At 37.1% G+C, this 18,028-nt stretch overlaps 1 protein-coding gene and 1 long non-coding RNA gene across 9 annotated transcripts in view; one reads left to right on the top strand and one right to left on the bottom strand.

The window, feature by feature from the left end:
• Window positions 1–18,028, bottom strand: part of LOC142152777 (uncharacterized) — a 100,634-nt gene that overhangs the window by 9,386 nt on the left and 73,220 nt on the right. The gene's annotated exons all lie outside the window — the stretch shown is intronic.
• Window positions 1–18,028, top strand: part of NFIB (nuclear factor I B) — a 350,292-nt gene that overhangs the window by 289,214 nt on the left and 43,050 nt on the right. For all 8 annotated transcript variants that reach the window (XM_075209724.1, XM_075209697.1, XM_075209715.1 and 5 more), the window contains 2 exons: window positions 3,200–3,378; window positions 16,140–16,278. In XM_075209724.1, coding sequence (XP_075065825.1) covers window positions 3,200–3,378; window positions 16,140–16,278 — 318 coding nt within the window. The remainder of the gene's footprint in view (window positions 1–3,199; window positions 3,379–16,139; window positions 16,279–18,028) is intronic.

Below are 18,028 nucleotides of genomic sequence, written 5' to 3'. Positions count from 1 at the left end.
TAGTGTGTACCCAGCCTTAAACTAGAGATTTCTGAACCAAGCTGAAGACTATAGTGATAAACAGTGGGTGTTGTTTGAAGGATTCAAGCAGGGCTTAAACTGTTGTAAAAGATAATTGGAAGAGTAAACAAAGATAAGGCTTAAATGTATTAATAGCCTCAATGAATGATGACATTGACTTGTTATGGCAACTTTTTCTCAATTATGTTTTTGTTCCTGTGCTAAATAAACTCTTATATATTATGCACCATTTTGTGTTCAGTAAATTTTAGTTTTGTTTCCCTCTAAAGTTAAACTTAAAAGATATGTCCACAATAAATGATCCTCATCTCCCCAACTACAGAACCATCCAATGCCCATCAGCTCACATTCTATTGTGTCAATTACATTTTAAACACTCCAATGCAGTAGCCATGAGCCATAAAGCAGAGACATCGGTCAAAGCTGGGAGTGAATATTGTCCTGTGGTTTTACTAGTTAGAGTGAGGTTTGTTAGGATCCCGTCAGTATATGTATATATATATATTCATTACATAGGAATTATTACTATGTTGTAATTATTATATATACTAGAGAATCAGCATGACCATAGACCCAAAGGTCATGCTTATTCTCTAGTATATGTAATAATCACATGGTAAAAAAAGGTATTTCTCTATGTCCTTCATTTGTGGTAAACATGTTGCCTCAAATCTTATTATTACAGAGCAAATCTGTGTATCTGTCACTTTCTGAGGTCATGGCAGCATGACTTACACTAGCTAAAGTTATTTCAGGTACAGTGGGTTAAATTAAGTTACACATATGTTTCTATTTAATGAGTATGGGAATATCTGTGCTCGTTTTACTTCATTAAGTTAACTTCATTTTCCTCTCAGGGCTATGAGCCAAGATAGATTTTTGGCTAACCGCTGAATATCACATTCATGTGTATCTTGGGGTGTTCACCTGCGTTCAGTGATTATCTCTAGAACCTGCCGCTGGTGTTTGCTAACCTGAGTATCACTGGTCTAGTGAAGCCATACAAATATTACATTATTTATGTGATGTAGTTGTGGATTGGAAAATAAATAAACAATCTAGTCCATTTACATTCTAAAATGCAACATTTCTGGCTCACACATGAATAACCTATAGGCTTTGTATGAATCAGGAATTCCATTTACTATTTTTGTACGTTAATTCTCACAATTATTATCACACACATGGAAGAAGGGATGGAACACCATGATTTAATATAAACATGCGTTCCTTGATTTAATTAGCTGGAGAAAAATGTTACAGTTTAAACTGTATCTACTGCCAATCCAGTTGTCAGAGTAATAACTGTTTGCAGTAATTTTTGTCTGACCCTAAATATACATTAAAATATTGACAAAGCTTACTTGATTGAAGATACATTGTGTGCAACTTTTTTTTATTAAAATCTTCTTTAAGACCTAAACATTAATATGTCTAAAACTGTTGAGCATATATATAGCACACATGTACAGATGATAATTAAACAAGTCATAGGGGAAAATTCAATTAGCTGCGAAGTGTCTCACTTTGCGGCAGAGATTTTGACAGAATAGAGGTGCGAGGAAAAATGAGCGGAGACTTCTACCGTAAAAGTCTGTAATGTGCGCGGCGCGATGTCTGCGTGCCATCTCGCCAGCAATTGAATTCCACCCATAGAGTGAAATGTGGTAAATTGCTCTTGTCTCTATGCATGCTGGTTAAACACTTACTTTATGCTACAGTAAACTGATATACTTAGTAGGACACATAGTACACAGTGGTCATCCTTTGATGCATTGGAATGCAACATGGACCTATATTGATACTTATGCATGGGATTGATATACTAGAAAGGACTCCATATTGACGCATGTTCGAGGGCAGAGATGAAGATCCCGGCACAATTGCACGCTCAAAGCATAACTTTAAAGATCTTCTATTCAGCTGAGTATCACAGATGCTAAGCCTGCTGCTGACTGACAGTCTCACACAACTATCAACCCTTAAGATGAGACCATTAACATAACACTATATCAAAAACTGTAATGAAGCTGAAATATGGAAATCATCTTTATCAGGCAAAACAAAACAACTTATATCCTTAGAAGGGAGCAGGGACAAATGTTTGGTTTGAATAGAATGTGATTTGTTTCTTACTTTCTTATATTGATTCTTTTTTTATCATAAAACACAATCTGGCAACAAATCCTGTTCATTTCTCCAGAAATATACGCTAACCAGATAAATAAAATAAATAGTGTTATAGTATAAACTGTTTGCCTTAGCTTTACAATGTAAATAGAATGTTTGTTTTTTTATTAATTGTAAGACATATTGGGGCATATTCAATTCTTTAGTTTCCCCGCGGCGTTAAAACTATTACCGTTATTACTGAGCCGCGAGCTGAAATCCCGCGAGAAAACTACCGTAATAGCGGTATTTACGCGCACTATTACCGCTATAACAGTAATAGTGCGCGCGCCGCAAGATTTTTGCCTATAACGTCAAGAATTGAATATGCCCCATTATGTAATATTTTTGTGATTGTTTCATTTAATATTTCTGGCTAAATGTCAGTGAGAGGAATAGGATGAGGAGGCCATTGTAAGTGTGCATTTGCTAACACATTAGTGGTTCCAGTTATTCTTGTACAAGGCCGGAATAGTTTCATGTTATTCCTATATGCACTTTTGACAAGTGATGGTTCATTTTGCAAACAAATACTGTCCCATAAATCTTGCAGGTATGTAGTGGTCCATTGCAGCCAAAAGTCATTAGGAGTTGATGATGACTTATTTCCCAGTGTGATGTTAAGGATCACAAAAATGTGGGTTTTGTTATCTTTAAAGACTCTGGAGAAAATGCTTAACCAGTGAAATATGTTTTCTTTCTGGGAATAATGCTTTTATTTCAGGCAGTGCTAAATCAGAGAATGGTGTAATTCCTGAAAGCTAAACAAGTCTTTGAGCAGCCTGATCTGGGAAAGTTGGGCTGTTAGCTCTCAAGGGATGTTTGGTATTTGGGCTTCATTTGAGTTGCTAGTACAGCTGGGAAAATAATCAAATAAATGTTTTAGAAGATGAACTACAAGTGTTTGTGGGGAGTGTTTTCACGAGTTCAGGTGGGCTGGACCCCCACAGTCTTGCAGCCAAAAAACACAAAACACTAATATACCTCCAACTTTTTTTTTGTGTTGCAGTCATCTCAACCAGGACTTCACCCTCCCCTCTCCCGTTTGCAACCCAAGCTATTCTTCCTCCGGCCCCAAGTTCCTACTTTTCGCATCCAACAATCCGATATCCGCCACACCTGAACCCTCAGGATGCCCTGAAGAACTATGTTCCTTCTTATGACCCGTCCAGCCCGCAAACAAGCCAGGTAATGTAAATGTTACAGTTCCTAAATAATACCAATCAATCCACTGGAAAGCAGAAAATCATTGTTAGTCTTCTTTAATGTGATCTGTGATTGCTGTACACTCATCATCATAACCTAGTAATGCTTGAAGAAGTGTCACTGCTCTTAGTCTGCTAAAAAGAAGTATACATTGATTACTGTACTCCCTAAGGCTATGGTTAGATATACAGATATACATCTACTGTTTTTTCTTGTTTAAATGCTTTTTCCAGATAGTGATCACAATTTTTAAAATTAAAGATAATTTCTCCCTATAGTAAAGACAGGGTCAGTACATACTTCTGCTTTTCCAAAAGCTTGATGGCCTGTGAACGGTCCTTTTTCTATTACTCTATGAAGAATACAGAAAAATGTCAAAGTGTAGTGGCACTAGATTTACCACGTAGATCAATTATGTCTGTTTTTACAATCTTGGTCCAAAGTCAGCTTACAGGCAATGAACACAACTAAAAAAACAGACAAGATGCATACACATGCACTCACTCTAAATACATACATAGTTAATATTAAACAATGCACCCATGGTCCTGCATGTCATTCAAAGGCTTGCATAGAAGTGGAAATAGTAATCTAATAGGATACTGATATGAAGCAAGCAGAACTTTATGTCACCAGATGTTTCGGTAGGCCAGTCTGATGGAAAAAGAGGTGTGGGCTTTATTAGAGTATACTATCTCTACATAGGTACACGTATGTGTATGTGTAGTACTGACATAATATCAACTCAGTTAAGTTTTCTTTTGCAACATTTATTATTGACATTCTCATGTCATTATAGTAGACATACATGATGAAAGGGTTGCCTCTTATCATTATTGATATACTATATAAACTACACAATATATATACAGATAAGATAGACCTATTTTTTCAAAAGGATTTATCTTTTTTATTTAACTGTACAAACAATTTCTAAGCTGTCTGTATTAAGCCTGACTATAAGATAACAGCTATATATATATGCTATGCAGCTTCATTTGTGTCCAAGGGTCTGATTTGTGACTGATGATATGCATCTCTCTATTCTGTGACTACACAGACGGCTGCGGATGTCTCTGTTTTGGAATGTAGGCGCTTATGAAATTAGGATTTTTCCCTTAAGACTTTTTGTTTTCAAATGTTTTGGCTAGTCAAAAGTGTGTAATTGGGAACAGTTTCAAGTCACAGTCTGTGTGTAGTTAATCTGTCTAGTATAGTATTTTTTGGCTACTATATTTATGCCCTTGGTTGTAAAGTTTATACAAAGATTTTGTTTAAATTTTCTTACTAGGGTCAGATTTTTTTACATTTAGAATTTTTTTTAGACCGTGCCGGAAAGGCAAACAACACTGCCAAAATCAAAGACTGTTCCACTAGTATTCTAGGCTGTGTATCCTAATTGGTCAACACAGCAGTATGGGGAGTTTCCCTTTACAATGCAGCGCCGCTTGAAATTTAATCGCCGAACACGCTGAACACGCGGGTGTTGAAGAACCCGCATGTTCATACATTTACCCCCAGGTCTCTTTCAATCAGCCTCATTGTTGGTAGAATTATTTTCCCATGGAACCACTGCTTAAGTCATACAAAAGTTACATCATTGTAGTTTGGAAATGCAGGACAACACATTTCTAGTTAGGGAGGGCTCACATTATTAAACTTATGGAATATATCCATTCAACACAACAGACAGCCAAAGGGAAACATTTAAGAGGTCACTTTGAAGAAATGCAGAGATAAAACTTGGGAAAGAATAAAGTTTATATTTTAGCATCTGATAAGATATTATTTCCTGGGGCCGCTCAAAGGGCACAGTTGATGGTGGTTCCCCTGGTTAACATCATATTTGAGCTGAATTTGTTTTTAGTTCATATTTTGAAAAAAAAATAGTCCAGTTATACATTCTCAGCCGGTTGTGGCATTATTAATAGTGTGGAAGTTTCTAGTCTTTATTGGCTTCCCAGAGGCCTATACGTGGCAGGACTATCTGGCAGTATTTCTTTTAGCATTTGATTATTATGTTATTCAGCCATAGGTTTTGCACAGCTGTTAAATAGCACAAATAAGCAGAGGTCACATAAACAATTGTTCTCACCACACAGGAAGAAGATGGCAGTGTTTAAAAGAGCAGTATAATTTTATTGAACTTTTGATCTATTTATTTTATCATAATTTAAATTCAGTACACTTTTTTTTTTCAATTTAACAGAGCCGTAACTTAGAATTCTAGCGCCTGGGGCGAGAAAGACAAATGCCGCCCTCTTAGCACTCAATTTTAACCAAATTAACCTAAAACATTTCTAAACTGCGCCCTCCTTCAGCGTTGCGCCCTGGGCGGTTGCCCCTATAGCACAGCCCTAGTTACGGCCCTGCTACCAGCTAGCACCTGGCAGCCTAATCCTCACCCTCCAGCAAACCTCTCCGGCTAATTAGCAGACAGCAGACGCCCCCTTGCAGTGGTACTAATTGCTACTGATAGGCTGCTTCTAATGTGCTGGAGCAAGCAGGAAGTGGTACTAGCTTCTGTTAATGGATTAATGGATTTTGTAGTTCCTCCATAATGGATAAGGGGTCCAAAAGACCTCTTGTTCATAATATCTAGAAAAGTTTGAACTAGACATACTCCATATGTTAAAACAGTGTTTAGTTAAATAAAACACATACACTACCCAACCCTCTTTAAAAAAATATCTTTATTAAAGAAAACAATTCTGGTCTTACTCCAAAGAAAAAAATTATAGCATTCGAAGAAAAGAACAAATTGATTTCAAATAGTGTTCTTTTTCAGTTAGTGTAAGGTTAGGTACACACTGCAATAACTTTCGACCAATTTGTTTTCACTAATGATTTTACAAACGACTGAGGTTGCAATCAGTCTGGCGATTCATGTGTACACACTATACATGATTTACCTTCAGATCTGTGCTCTTCATCTAACATAAGAGCAGTGTAGTCGGTCATTCCTGTAACACTGATTATAAAACATGATATAAACTTTGCCTTTTCCACAATGTCATTATAAATTTCATCAGCTTCTGTGACTCTAAAACTAAATATTCAGTCTCAGAACGAACGGTCGAATAAATCCACCTACAGCTCCCTCTACATTTAACAACACAGACACAGTGACAGGTCCCTATTCAGTCGTGTCAGTGCATACACACTGCAGGATCGGAAGGTGGTTGGAACAAGACTTTTAAGCAGAACGAACAATCAAATGAAACCTCTATCTGTACTTTAGAATGACTCTCTTTCATTGTGTATACACACTAATGCCCTATTGGGCTAAATGGTCGTTTATCAGGTGTTTGGCCTGATAATTGGCTGAAAAACCTCCAGTGTGTACTTAGACCATTTGTTTCACTGTTATCAGCTGCCTATTGTCAAACTGATACAGCTAATGCAATTATTATCTAAAGTAAACAATAGGATAAAATTATTTTATTTTACACAAGCCCAGGAGTGAGACTGCTCCAGGGTACTAAAGAATGAAAATGTGGATGGAAGATAGACAAGTATAACCAGCTATCACATGTAAAAATCCATACAACCAATATATGATATGGCTAAGTGTAGAGTTTAGCATGGATATATAGTAAAGCTGAACTTAGCTCTTTGTTAAATTGTAAGAGTTATGTCCTTTTATGATTTTGCTAATGGCATCCCTTTAAATTTATATCCAAGAAGTTCCACAATTGCCCTAAAGAAAATAATGTCATTAGGAGTTCAGAATAGTTATCTCTTTGTTATAACAAATACATCAGTGTGTGGAATTGTCAGCAGCTGGGAAGCCTCATGCGGCCTCCACGGTTTTCAGTGCTAAATTGTGTTACACAACACATAAGGCGTATATCACAGTGTGGCCACATTGTTCGAATATATGACTAGGTCATTGTGTCATCTAGTTTATTCAATGTTTAGTATATTATGCATTTTTAAAATTTATGTGATTAAAGGCGCATTTTACAGAAACTTTATAAATGGGAGCATTTCTAAAAGTTGCATAGGATGACGTCTCTCATGTGTGCTAATTTTTATATATGCCCCTATTTATGTATTTATTCTGAGAGAATCTGAGGGTTTATACGTGCAGTTGTCATTGTAATGTCAAGTGTTCTACAATGTTCAATGAACATTTGCCCATTGGAGAGCAACATTTATATATTGACATGCACTAATTGGTATAGCACAGTGATTGCAATGGGAGCACATTTCTGATAGACACAGGTGGCTGGATCAGATCAGTGTGTTCCATGGAATGAGGGCATGTCACAGTTATGTACCTGATTGTATGTAGAACTAGATATCAGCACACACCAATGAAGGTGCACGCTGCATCCTCTTCATGCTGTTTAACAGAGCAGCATGAAACGGCACATACCTCCCAACTGACCATGCAGTAAGGGCACAGTCCTGAGCACATTGGAAAGTCCCCCAAAATCAGGACAGTTGGGAAATATGATATACAAGTTAACCCGTGCATGATACTCATGCATTCTAGTCAAATCAAGCTACTTAAGGTGTTAAAAAGGTTCTTGTCATGCATTTGGGGCTAGGCCATGCCTCCTCAGGGGAAGAGCGTTACTTCCCGACGTAAGCGCCCTGGTTTTGTCCACATGTCACCACCTCATCATTCTTCTCCACCACCTCATCCTTCAACGCCACATCCTTAATCTCCATCGTCTTACTGTTCTAAAACCTCTCGATACACAACGTTTTTGCTAAACACCTTATCGCTGTGCTCAATCAGTCTTCCTTGAAGGGCAGTATTCATAACCTGCACTTTCACATCACTGCTTCTTCTTACTCGTGAAAATGCGACATACAATTGTCCATGACCAAACACAGGCTCTGGTAAATAAATACCCACACGGTCAAGAGTTTGAGCCCTTAACTGGTAAATTTAACCTTTACTACCCCTCCCACGGGGGGAAGGGGGGATGATGGAAGTTAACTGACTTCACTATTATAATTTTTTTGTCAAATAATGTCAGTATACCAAATTTCAGGTCAATTGGATGAGCCCTTTCTGAGAAAATAGTTTTTTCCACACACACACACTAACACATGCCGCTAGGCTTATATATATTAGATATGCATTTTGCCCGGTATGAGATTATCAGGGGGAGGGAGCAGTTAACAGTGAGAGAAACAATAGGTGTCTAGTTTGAGCATTTCTGAGTGGTGATGATCAGTGACCAGGAACATGCTAGTGACATCATTGACATGGAGAAGCAGCTCCAACCAGCGTTAATGTATGATCACATCTCCACAGAGACTGACATCGCCCTTCTATGCCCACCTGCTCTACAAGGTGCAAAGAAGCAGGTGGAATGGACTGGAAAGAAAATGTTTACATGTTTTAGACACCAACCGAAACTTTGGCACTCTAGGTGGCCTCCTAGTGGTAATGCCAACCCTGAACTCATGTTAAGGCTGCCTATTTCTCTCTCCAATAAGCGGAGCTTCTACTTTTGTGTAAATGGCTCTTTTATATTCTATACAAGAATAGAGCCCGCTTTACTGAAAGTGCACAAGTCATCGAATGACAGGTCCATTTAACTTAGACAGTGACAGCGAATTACCAAATTATAGTTCTCATGAACAATTTGTTGTAGTTCACAAACTACATATGGCCACGTGGCACTGAAGTGGTCAAAAAAGTTATAAGAAAAAGTGTTTTTCAGACAACCCATGATACACATAACATAAGATAAATGGCAGCATATGTCCCAGAGAAATCTCCAGAGCAAAAATTATTAAGGAAACCTCTATGATTGATTCATACCACCAGCTGTCTCAATTTGAGAGGACTGTCCTGACTTATGGGAAGCTGGGAGTTATGTCCTCGCTCACCAGGTGTTTTTAGGGTAGGGGAATGATGATGGGGGGCGGCCACCACTTCTGAAGAGATGTGCACATGGCAACACATTATATTTGTCCCAATTATCTGTGTGACAATTTTGGGAGGTATACTGATTGAATGCCTAAAGAATAAAATTTAAAGAAAAACAGATTATTTTTATTTTTTAGCACTGAATGAAAGAAAGATAGCTTTTCTGGGACTTTTGTTTGCTACTTTCACAGCGACCTGCTACAATAGATATATTCTGAGAGTCTTTGGATTTATTGCAGAAAATGTCTTGGCACTATCTACTTGCTATTTTAGCTTGCTATGATCATTTGTAAACAAAGAGCAGCAAAAGTCAATTGGCCTGTCCCTTTTGTTGCCCAGCAGTATAATAAAGCTAATTGCCTATGTTTATGTCTGTATTTGTTTATAAACCAAGGCTGATATTGTAGAACAAAAGTATGTTATTAATCATGTAACAAGGCTTGAGGCTTGAATAGGGTAAAAAGAACATATTGTAAATTGGAATGTTACAATAGTTATGTTGCTCTTGACAGGTCAGCAATGATTTGGCTGTGGAACATGTGCAATACCAGCATTGATTGATATACAATGGAATTGGTGGGGTTAGTGCTACGCTGTAGTTTTGGAGGGAATCGGATCATGCAGTTTGGCTACATAAATTGTGCTCCAACTGCATATATGCTATTCTGTAATTACTGCTAAGTTTATTAATACAATTTATTTGCAGGAAATGTGCTTTTTCACTTGCTGTTACAGATATCTATGGGGCATTTCTATGATGCAGCAGCCCAAACATACAGCTTGTGTCTGACTATATTACATGTGTTTGTCTGGAAAACTGTACAGTCACCTTAACATACCTTGTTTACACAAAAGTAAACACTGAGACACTGTTGCTTGCACACGGCCATCACTGTGCCCAAAATGTTTAGACAAAGTGAACACTATGGGAATAACATACAGCGGTTTATACATTAAAACATTAATTCAGATGCCTACACTATGTGACAAACACTTCAACCTTGCTTACCAATAAGGTACAAATAAACTTAGTTTGGCTGGGAGTCCTTGTTGTCTATTCATTAAACTCACAATTTCTAAAGCACACCAAACTAGCATGAAATATTACATTATCAAATACGCTAGTGTTTGTGCATTGTCCATTAGCAGCTGTAACTGAAAACGTTACGTATGATTTGTTCAAGAATCATGTTGAAGACTGAAATCTCATCTCTCTACATAAAAATAGAAGTTAGGAATAAGTAAAAAAGAGAGGTTAAATGAAGTGACATATCTAAAACATTTCGGGAGATTCTCTTGGAAGTAAAGGAAATTAGTCATTTAAAGACAACTGTCAGTTTTGTAGGTGTTTGACCTGTATTGAAATGTAAAATTGATGCAAAAGATAAATATTTTCTCCGAGACTGAAAAATGTGGGTGAACATCATCATCTATTTATATAGCGCCAACATATTCCGTAGCGCTTACAGATACACCAGGGACAATATGTACATGAACATAAATGTTGTGCGTCATTTACTCAAGCAGAGTGCACACCTATGCAATCTTACTTTAAATGCAATTTCTGTAACTATTTCACAAACGATTGGAAGTCCCAATGGGCATGGCGATTCATGCATCTACGCAACTTACCTTCAGATCTGTGATCTTCATCTCTCATAACAATCTGCTGAAAAGATCATCACTCTGTACACACAGAGATCTGCCCACACTGCTGGCCATGAGTGCCTACACATTTCCACATTTGACCAACATTATTCCATCATTGATTGTGATTCTTAGGAAGTTTATAAAACCAAATCAACGGATGCGTTTTGGTATGATAAAACATGATCGTGGGAGCGTACACACTCTTTCAATAACTGACCAAACGGAATCGTGTGATCCGCCTGATAATTACATAGATATGTACCCAGCCTCAGTTAAGGGATCTCAGGGCTGCAAACAGCAACAGCAGGAATACAAGATGTGCTGGCATGCTACATAATGTGATGTAGAAGACAGTGCTGCAAAAAGGTCAGAAAGCAAAGCATCTGCTGCAAAGTGAGGCAACAGCTGTAAAAATTCTCAATAGGTCTAATGAAACATACTGTGCAATGTGGTTTATTTGGCTTCAAGACACGCATCAATTGGTTTTAGTCTTGTGTCAGCAGAAGAAATCACTGTGCATATCATGTAATAGACCTAATAAACATATTCATCTACAGGCCCCTGCTTTTCAACAACACTGCATTTATTATATACTTTAAAGTAACATAAAGGAAATAAACTGACTATCCTTTTTATAAGGAAATGTCATTACTTTTTCTTTTGATTCATTATCAAGCTCAACATATTAGAGATGGTCACAATTGGTTCTCGAAACAGTCCTGAAGTTTAAAGTTTTGTTCTCAAACTAAAAGTAAGAGCAAAATTGAAGTAAAGCATCTAGGTTGAACCATGTTCAAGCTGCTTCTAGCATGTTTGAGATTCTTCAAGCTTAATGGCTACATTGTGTAATACTACGGTTCTAACGGTTTTATATGCAAACTTCGAACTCAAACACAGTAATGCTGAAATAAAAAAGGCTCAAAGTAAAAAAAAAAAGTGTTAAGACACTGTAAAATGTAGTCATTTATTTCTTCTGAATGTATCAAATTACATGGTAGATTTTTGTCAATACCAGTTCATAGAAACAAAGCCAAACTAGCTGTTTAGATCTACACAAAAAATTCTTCTTTCAAGGAAACATGGTTTCTTAAGACAGAAAATATGTGAGATATAATATCATCTGGGCAGAATGTGCAGCCTTCCTGTACTGAAATATCTCTGCATCTGTGTCAGAGTTCCCGTTTGCAGCGCTGCAGATGGAAATAACAGATACCATGCCAGCTTTTACCTAGAATGAACTGTTCCTCCCCAGTCACGCTCAGTAATACTTTCATTTAAATTGTTAGGACAAGCAACTGAGCTGTCTTGTAGTCCCCACAGCAATTTTGTGGTGTAATTACATTACCACTGCACTGATTATACTAAACCAGCTATGCCATTCAATCGAATATGTAAGGGAAAAATTAGTTTAGTGCTATAGAGCTCCTGTTTTGTGTTAATAGAGAAACGGAGCGGTCAGTTTTATTTGCATACTATGAACTAGAACAAACTGGGTGATAAACAATCCACGGTTCATGTCCACATTCAGTAGTAGAAAAGCAGAGTAACTGAAAGCACAGAAACAGAGGATAAGAGATAATACTGATGATCATGTATAACTAGGCATTGGTTACACAAATGCTTCTCTGCAATGTAGTGTTTTGTTTTTTTTTTGCTTTTGATAGGTTGAGGTGCATATTTAGACATTTAGTTTAGAGTTAGACATAAAAATGCAAATTCCGCATGTTTATGGCTGTATTTTGAGTTGAACTTATTTTAGTTTCTGTGCAACTTTAAATCTAGTTTGTCCGTTGTCATAATCATCAAATTGGAAACTTAAGGCCTATGGGACATGCAAAGATCTTAAACATGAGTGTGAGACAGAATTGGAAGGATCTCTTAAGGGATTTGGTTGAATTGGGTCTTCATGTCCCTACTGTACTGAAGGTACATGTGAACACCCCTGACTCGCCTCTCCAAGCACAAGTGTATGCAAGTATATGATACGTTAAATTCAAGTGTTATGTACAGAGTTCCCCTTATCATCTTTGTTCCATACAGCAGAATGAATTGACCAAGCTCTCTTCATAGGCTATATATTCTGTGTCGCTTCATATTTGCACCTCTACAAAACGGCTTGTTCTGCCCTAAAATTAGGATTTTGGGTAATTTAAACTTTGCTCATCTCTACTACGCATAACAGGTGTGGCCATGTAGAAGTGCAGTCCAGATAACAGTGCCTAAAAGAAAAGTAGTGGTTTTATGCTATAAAGTGCGGCTTAGTGGTTAACACTTCTGCCTCACAGCACTAGGGTCAAGTGTTCGATTCCCGACCATGGCCTTATCTGTGTGGAGTTTGTATGTTCTCCCCGTCTTTGCGTGGGTTTCGTCTAGGTGCTCCGGTTTCCTCCCACACTCCAAAAACATACTGGTAGGTTAATTGGCTGCTATTAAATTGCCCTTAGTATCTCTCTGTGTGTGTATGTCAGGGGATTTAGATTGTAAGCTCCAATGGGGCAGGGACTGATGTGAGTGAGTTCTCTGTGCAGCGCTGCGGATTTAGTGGCGCTATAGAAATAAATAAATAAATGATGATGATGAAAGTGGAAGGTTTTATTGGTGAGTGAACATTCAGCTTGTGCTTTCACTCTACTCAGTGGATTTTGTCTGGCAACCCACTAATTGCAATTTTAGCTGTTCCTCACCATTATATAGCAGCTCAGTTATTACAGGCTCAAGTGAAGTTACGTTATTTGACTCTCACAATGGCAGTGTCTCTCCATTTCCAGACATATCGAAGAGATGGTTAGTGTGTGAATATTCTAACTATAGAAAAACAAAAGGTTTTTTACGGCCAAAACAATGATTACAACTTGATTAGCTTCCAAGACAAATGGCGTACCCCAAGGCAGCCCCAAAGCTGTGATCACAACTGGCTCCAAAGCTTGCCAAGCTGCCAGATGCCAATGTTGGAAAGCTCTTTGCTGCAATATAACACCTGAGTCCAGAGCAAAAGGAAAGGACTGACCCTGCACTTGCACACGCCGACAGTCCATGGCTGGAGAGTGCTGTGTCAGTATCCCATAAAGAATGTATCCACGTTAATATTATGTTCTCAGACTGGCATGCCACACTTGTAAAAATATATTCTGGACCTTCCACATTTCCTCAAACATGGCACAAAGCAAAACACACAAACATTTTTCTCTTTGAGAGAAAATGTTGCGTGATCCAAACGAAAATGTATTTGTTTTCTTTTTGACTCATGTTTTATTGAAAAATCCCAGTCCAAATAATAAAGGAATAGTAGTAATAATATTTACCATCACATTATATATTTACACAGGGCGAAGTTAAACAAAAAGGCAGCAGTTCCATCTGTAAAGACCTTTTTTCCTGACCAAGTGTTCTGTGTCAGCACATTAGTGGCAAATAGATCAAACTGTACTTTTAGCAGGTTTTCCTGTCTTATGTGGGACCGAGAAGAAAGAATCAAATGTTTTTCCTTCTAAAGTCTCTGCTTAAAAAATGTAATGAAGATCTCATGTAAAAAATCTAAATAAATAAAAGAATGTAATAGTCATAGTTTTTCTAGGTAAAAATCCCACAAAACAATATACGATTGGGATCCCAATAGAAAGAAATTGTCAGAGTGCCTACAAGCTTTTATACTTCCTAGCTCTGTAAGCTGTGTTTAACATACAAGCAAACTAGGTAAATGTCTAGAGCAGAACCGTTAAGGGCACAGCTAATATTTTTTTATGTTCTTTTTATTTTAATTTTTTTTACTCTTACATTTTTTTTGCTGCTAGTCTTTACAAATCATATATTTTTTTCCCCAGTAAAAATAATGGGAGAATGGCTATTAGCATAGGTGGTGCACAATTACTAATTCATTAAAATGTCTAGAGCAGCTTCAACTCTACAATTGCCCTGGCATTGTGTGTGATATTCAGATTGCAGAGTTATTAGGGAATACAGGAAGAAGTCACTTAAAGATAGCAGTATCAAGTAAATGAGTGCTTATATCTTATCCTGTCCAGCTTTCGAGAGTTTGACACATTCACATATTTGAATGTTATAGCACACATTTTCAGAAAGTATCTCTCTCTCTCTCTCTCTCTCTCTCTCTCTCTATATATATATATATATATATATATATATATATATATATATATATATATTGTATATGTACACACACAAATGCTCTGACTTATTCTCATGTCAACTAATCTGAGCTCCACCCATTGCAAATCCAGTGCTATTCTTTGCTGTTATGATTGTGAACTAAAGGTTAGCTACGACCTAAAATAAAAATAGAGAATACTTTAACAAGCAGAGGCGAACAAACTATGCACCCCTTTTAAGTGCCCTGAGTGCTAACTGTGTATTTTAAGAAAATATCACTAAATAAATAGACTATAGACACCAGGAAACATCTCTTAGGCTACTCTTTGCCCTTTTTCCATATACAATTTCTTTTAAATGCTTGTAGGGATTTATTTTGTGTTTGAATGACACTATTGTGATGAAATTCTATGTAGCTTGTTATAGAGTCTTTTCTATTGTTTTGTCTTGTGTGACAGTTTCAATAGACACATTAGCAACTGCTGCTAGTCTGGTTGACAGCATGTATGGATATAACCTTCCCTCTGTTGCTTTCAATTTTAACTCTTCTGTTTGCCTCTTGAATGTCACTTCACTTAATTTGTTTTATAAAGGATTTCATTATTCTTCCTCTGGTTAGGAATAAGCCTCTGCCCAGAAATTTCAAGAATTCAAGAGTCTAAAGGTTGTAAATCGGCTGTTTTCATATATAACCAATTACATTGTGGATAGGGCCATCTTTTAATAAGCAAGCAAAATAATTGTACACCGAATCTTCCACATAATCTATATCATCTTTGGAGCAGAACATGAACTATGTATTAATGTATCTCTGCAGCATAGGCTGTTACTATCTCTGGGATACTAAAGACAAAAACCTTTGGCAAAATGATTGTCAGTAGTAAATAAATCTGTAGTCCTACACTAAAATCATGGGACCATGGAAAACCTAGAAGACATCTGCTGAGGGACAATCAGGGATTTTGTGTTGCAGCAGATAGCTGAAACAGCAGCGGCACTTTAAATATTGCAATATCAGTAGAATGCTTTAACAATTGTCAATATAGAGCATGTCATAATAATGTTTTTATCCTTTATGATCTCTTTTCAGCCTAACAGCAGCGGGCAAGTCGTAGGGAAGGTGCCTGGCCACTTCACTCCTGTGTTGGCGCCATCACCCCATCACGGTGCAGTGAGACCTGTCACACTAACCATGACTGACACTAAGCCCATTACTACATCCACTGAAGGTGAGGTAAAATCGTCCATATGTAAGTATTTAAGTGTCTGGTGTAGAGGTGGAGCTCAGTAGAATCCACCCAGTTTGTGGCTCTGGCCTCTACTTCTACAAGATACTCTGCTTTTGCACACTATTTCTAAACCTCAGTAGTATGGAAGATGTCTCATTACTACAAAGAGGACTAGTGAATTGCACATATTAACTTAAACAACTGTGTAATTAAGTTTTTTGTCCAATCTGGTATTGCAGACAGTCTGTACCTGCTTCTTGATACTTCATTTACTCTTTTTATGAGTCTTAAGATCTTTATTATCACAATAACTTCTTTTGGTTAGTGTTTTAAGATTGCTTTGGAGTACAGCAGATATAAAGAAAGGTTGTGGTAATGCACCCAAATGGAGATATGAAAAATGCTTGATTACATGGATTTAATATGATCCCTGTAACATTGTAATCTTAGTAAGACCCTGTAATTGTGTGAAGAGTGTATAATAAACATTTGAACTTTTTTTAAGCCACTGATAACATTCAGGCCTCGTTTTTTTTAAAAGAACACAGTATTGTCAGGGCCATCTTTTCCATTGGGCACGATGGGCAGGTGCCCGGGGGCCCCACGGGCAAGGGGGCCCCATAGGCAGGGCTCTTACTTGGAATAAATAATCCTGCAAAAGAAAAAACCTGCAAAAAAAACCTTCAAGGGTCACTGAGCAAATACATCTATCTATCTCTATCTCTATATATCTATATCTGTATCTCTATACATATATATATATATATATATATATATATATATATATATATTGTAATACAAAGACAGGCAGGGCGCCTCTAAGTGGAATATCAAATATACAAGGTGGAAATGCGTAATAATATGCGTACCGTAAGGTAAGCAGCAATGGGTCTCCAGGAAAAAATGGAGCAGTCTCTGCTGTTCTTATAGTCCTCCAAATCTCCTCCAATCAGTCATACAATATGAAAAGAGCAAACATAGTGTAACACTGAAATGTAATTGGTAAGGGCCGTTCACCAAATACCCCACAATCCTATGAAGTGTCTGAGATTGTTGTCTCAGATTATCATATACAGGACACCCAAATGAGTGCAACAAATGTGTAATAAAATCTGCGTACCAAAAATCATGTAGATCTCACGTCTAGGTACTTAAGACATATGCAACATCAATGACTTCACAATCCCAGCCTCATACACGTGGCGAAAATGCATAAGATTGAAAAAAGAAGATAATTCAATGTGTATGCAAAAATATTTTAATAAAAAATATAAAAGCACTCACATGAGGTAATGGAACTAACGCTGGATAATGCTCAATGCGTTTCGTCTTGTAACACCCAAGACTTCATCAGGAGCAAAAGATATACATGTTTACATAAACTGCGGCTATTTATAACAAAGCCGCGCCATATTGGCACATGCGCGGTGACCGCCACTCAGCGCGCATGTGCAGGATACAAAAACTAGCTTTATTGAAAAGGAGAACAAATATATATATATGTATATATATATATATATATATATATATATATATATATATATATATATATATATATATATATATATATAAAACAAATATATATATATATATATATATATATATATGTAGGGGCCCCGGTGCACTGCTTTGCCCGGGGGCCCATAATATTGTTAAGATGGCCCTGAGTATTGTATATGCGTTTTTCTTTTTTAAAACTTGGACAGATTTTATCAACAGTAAAGGGTGTATTGTTGCTTAAAATATTCCA

The sequence above is a fragment of the Mixophyes fleayi genome, chromosome 1 (assembly GCF_038048845.1).
Source record: "Mixophyes fleayi isolate aMixFle1 chromosome 1, aMixFle1.hap1, whole genome shotgun sequence".
Classification (NCBI taxonomy): domain Eukaryota; kingdom Metazoa; phylum Chordata; class Amphibia; order Anura; family Limnodynastidae; genus Mixophyes; species Mixophyes fleayi.
This window is presented reverse-complemented; position numbering and strand designations above follow the sequence as displayed.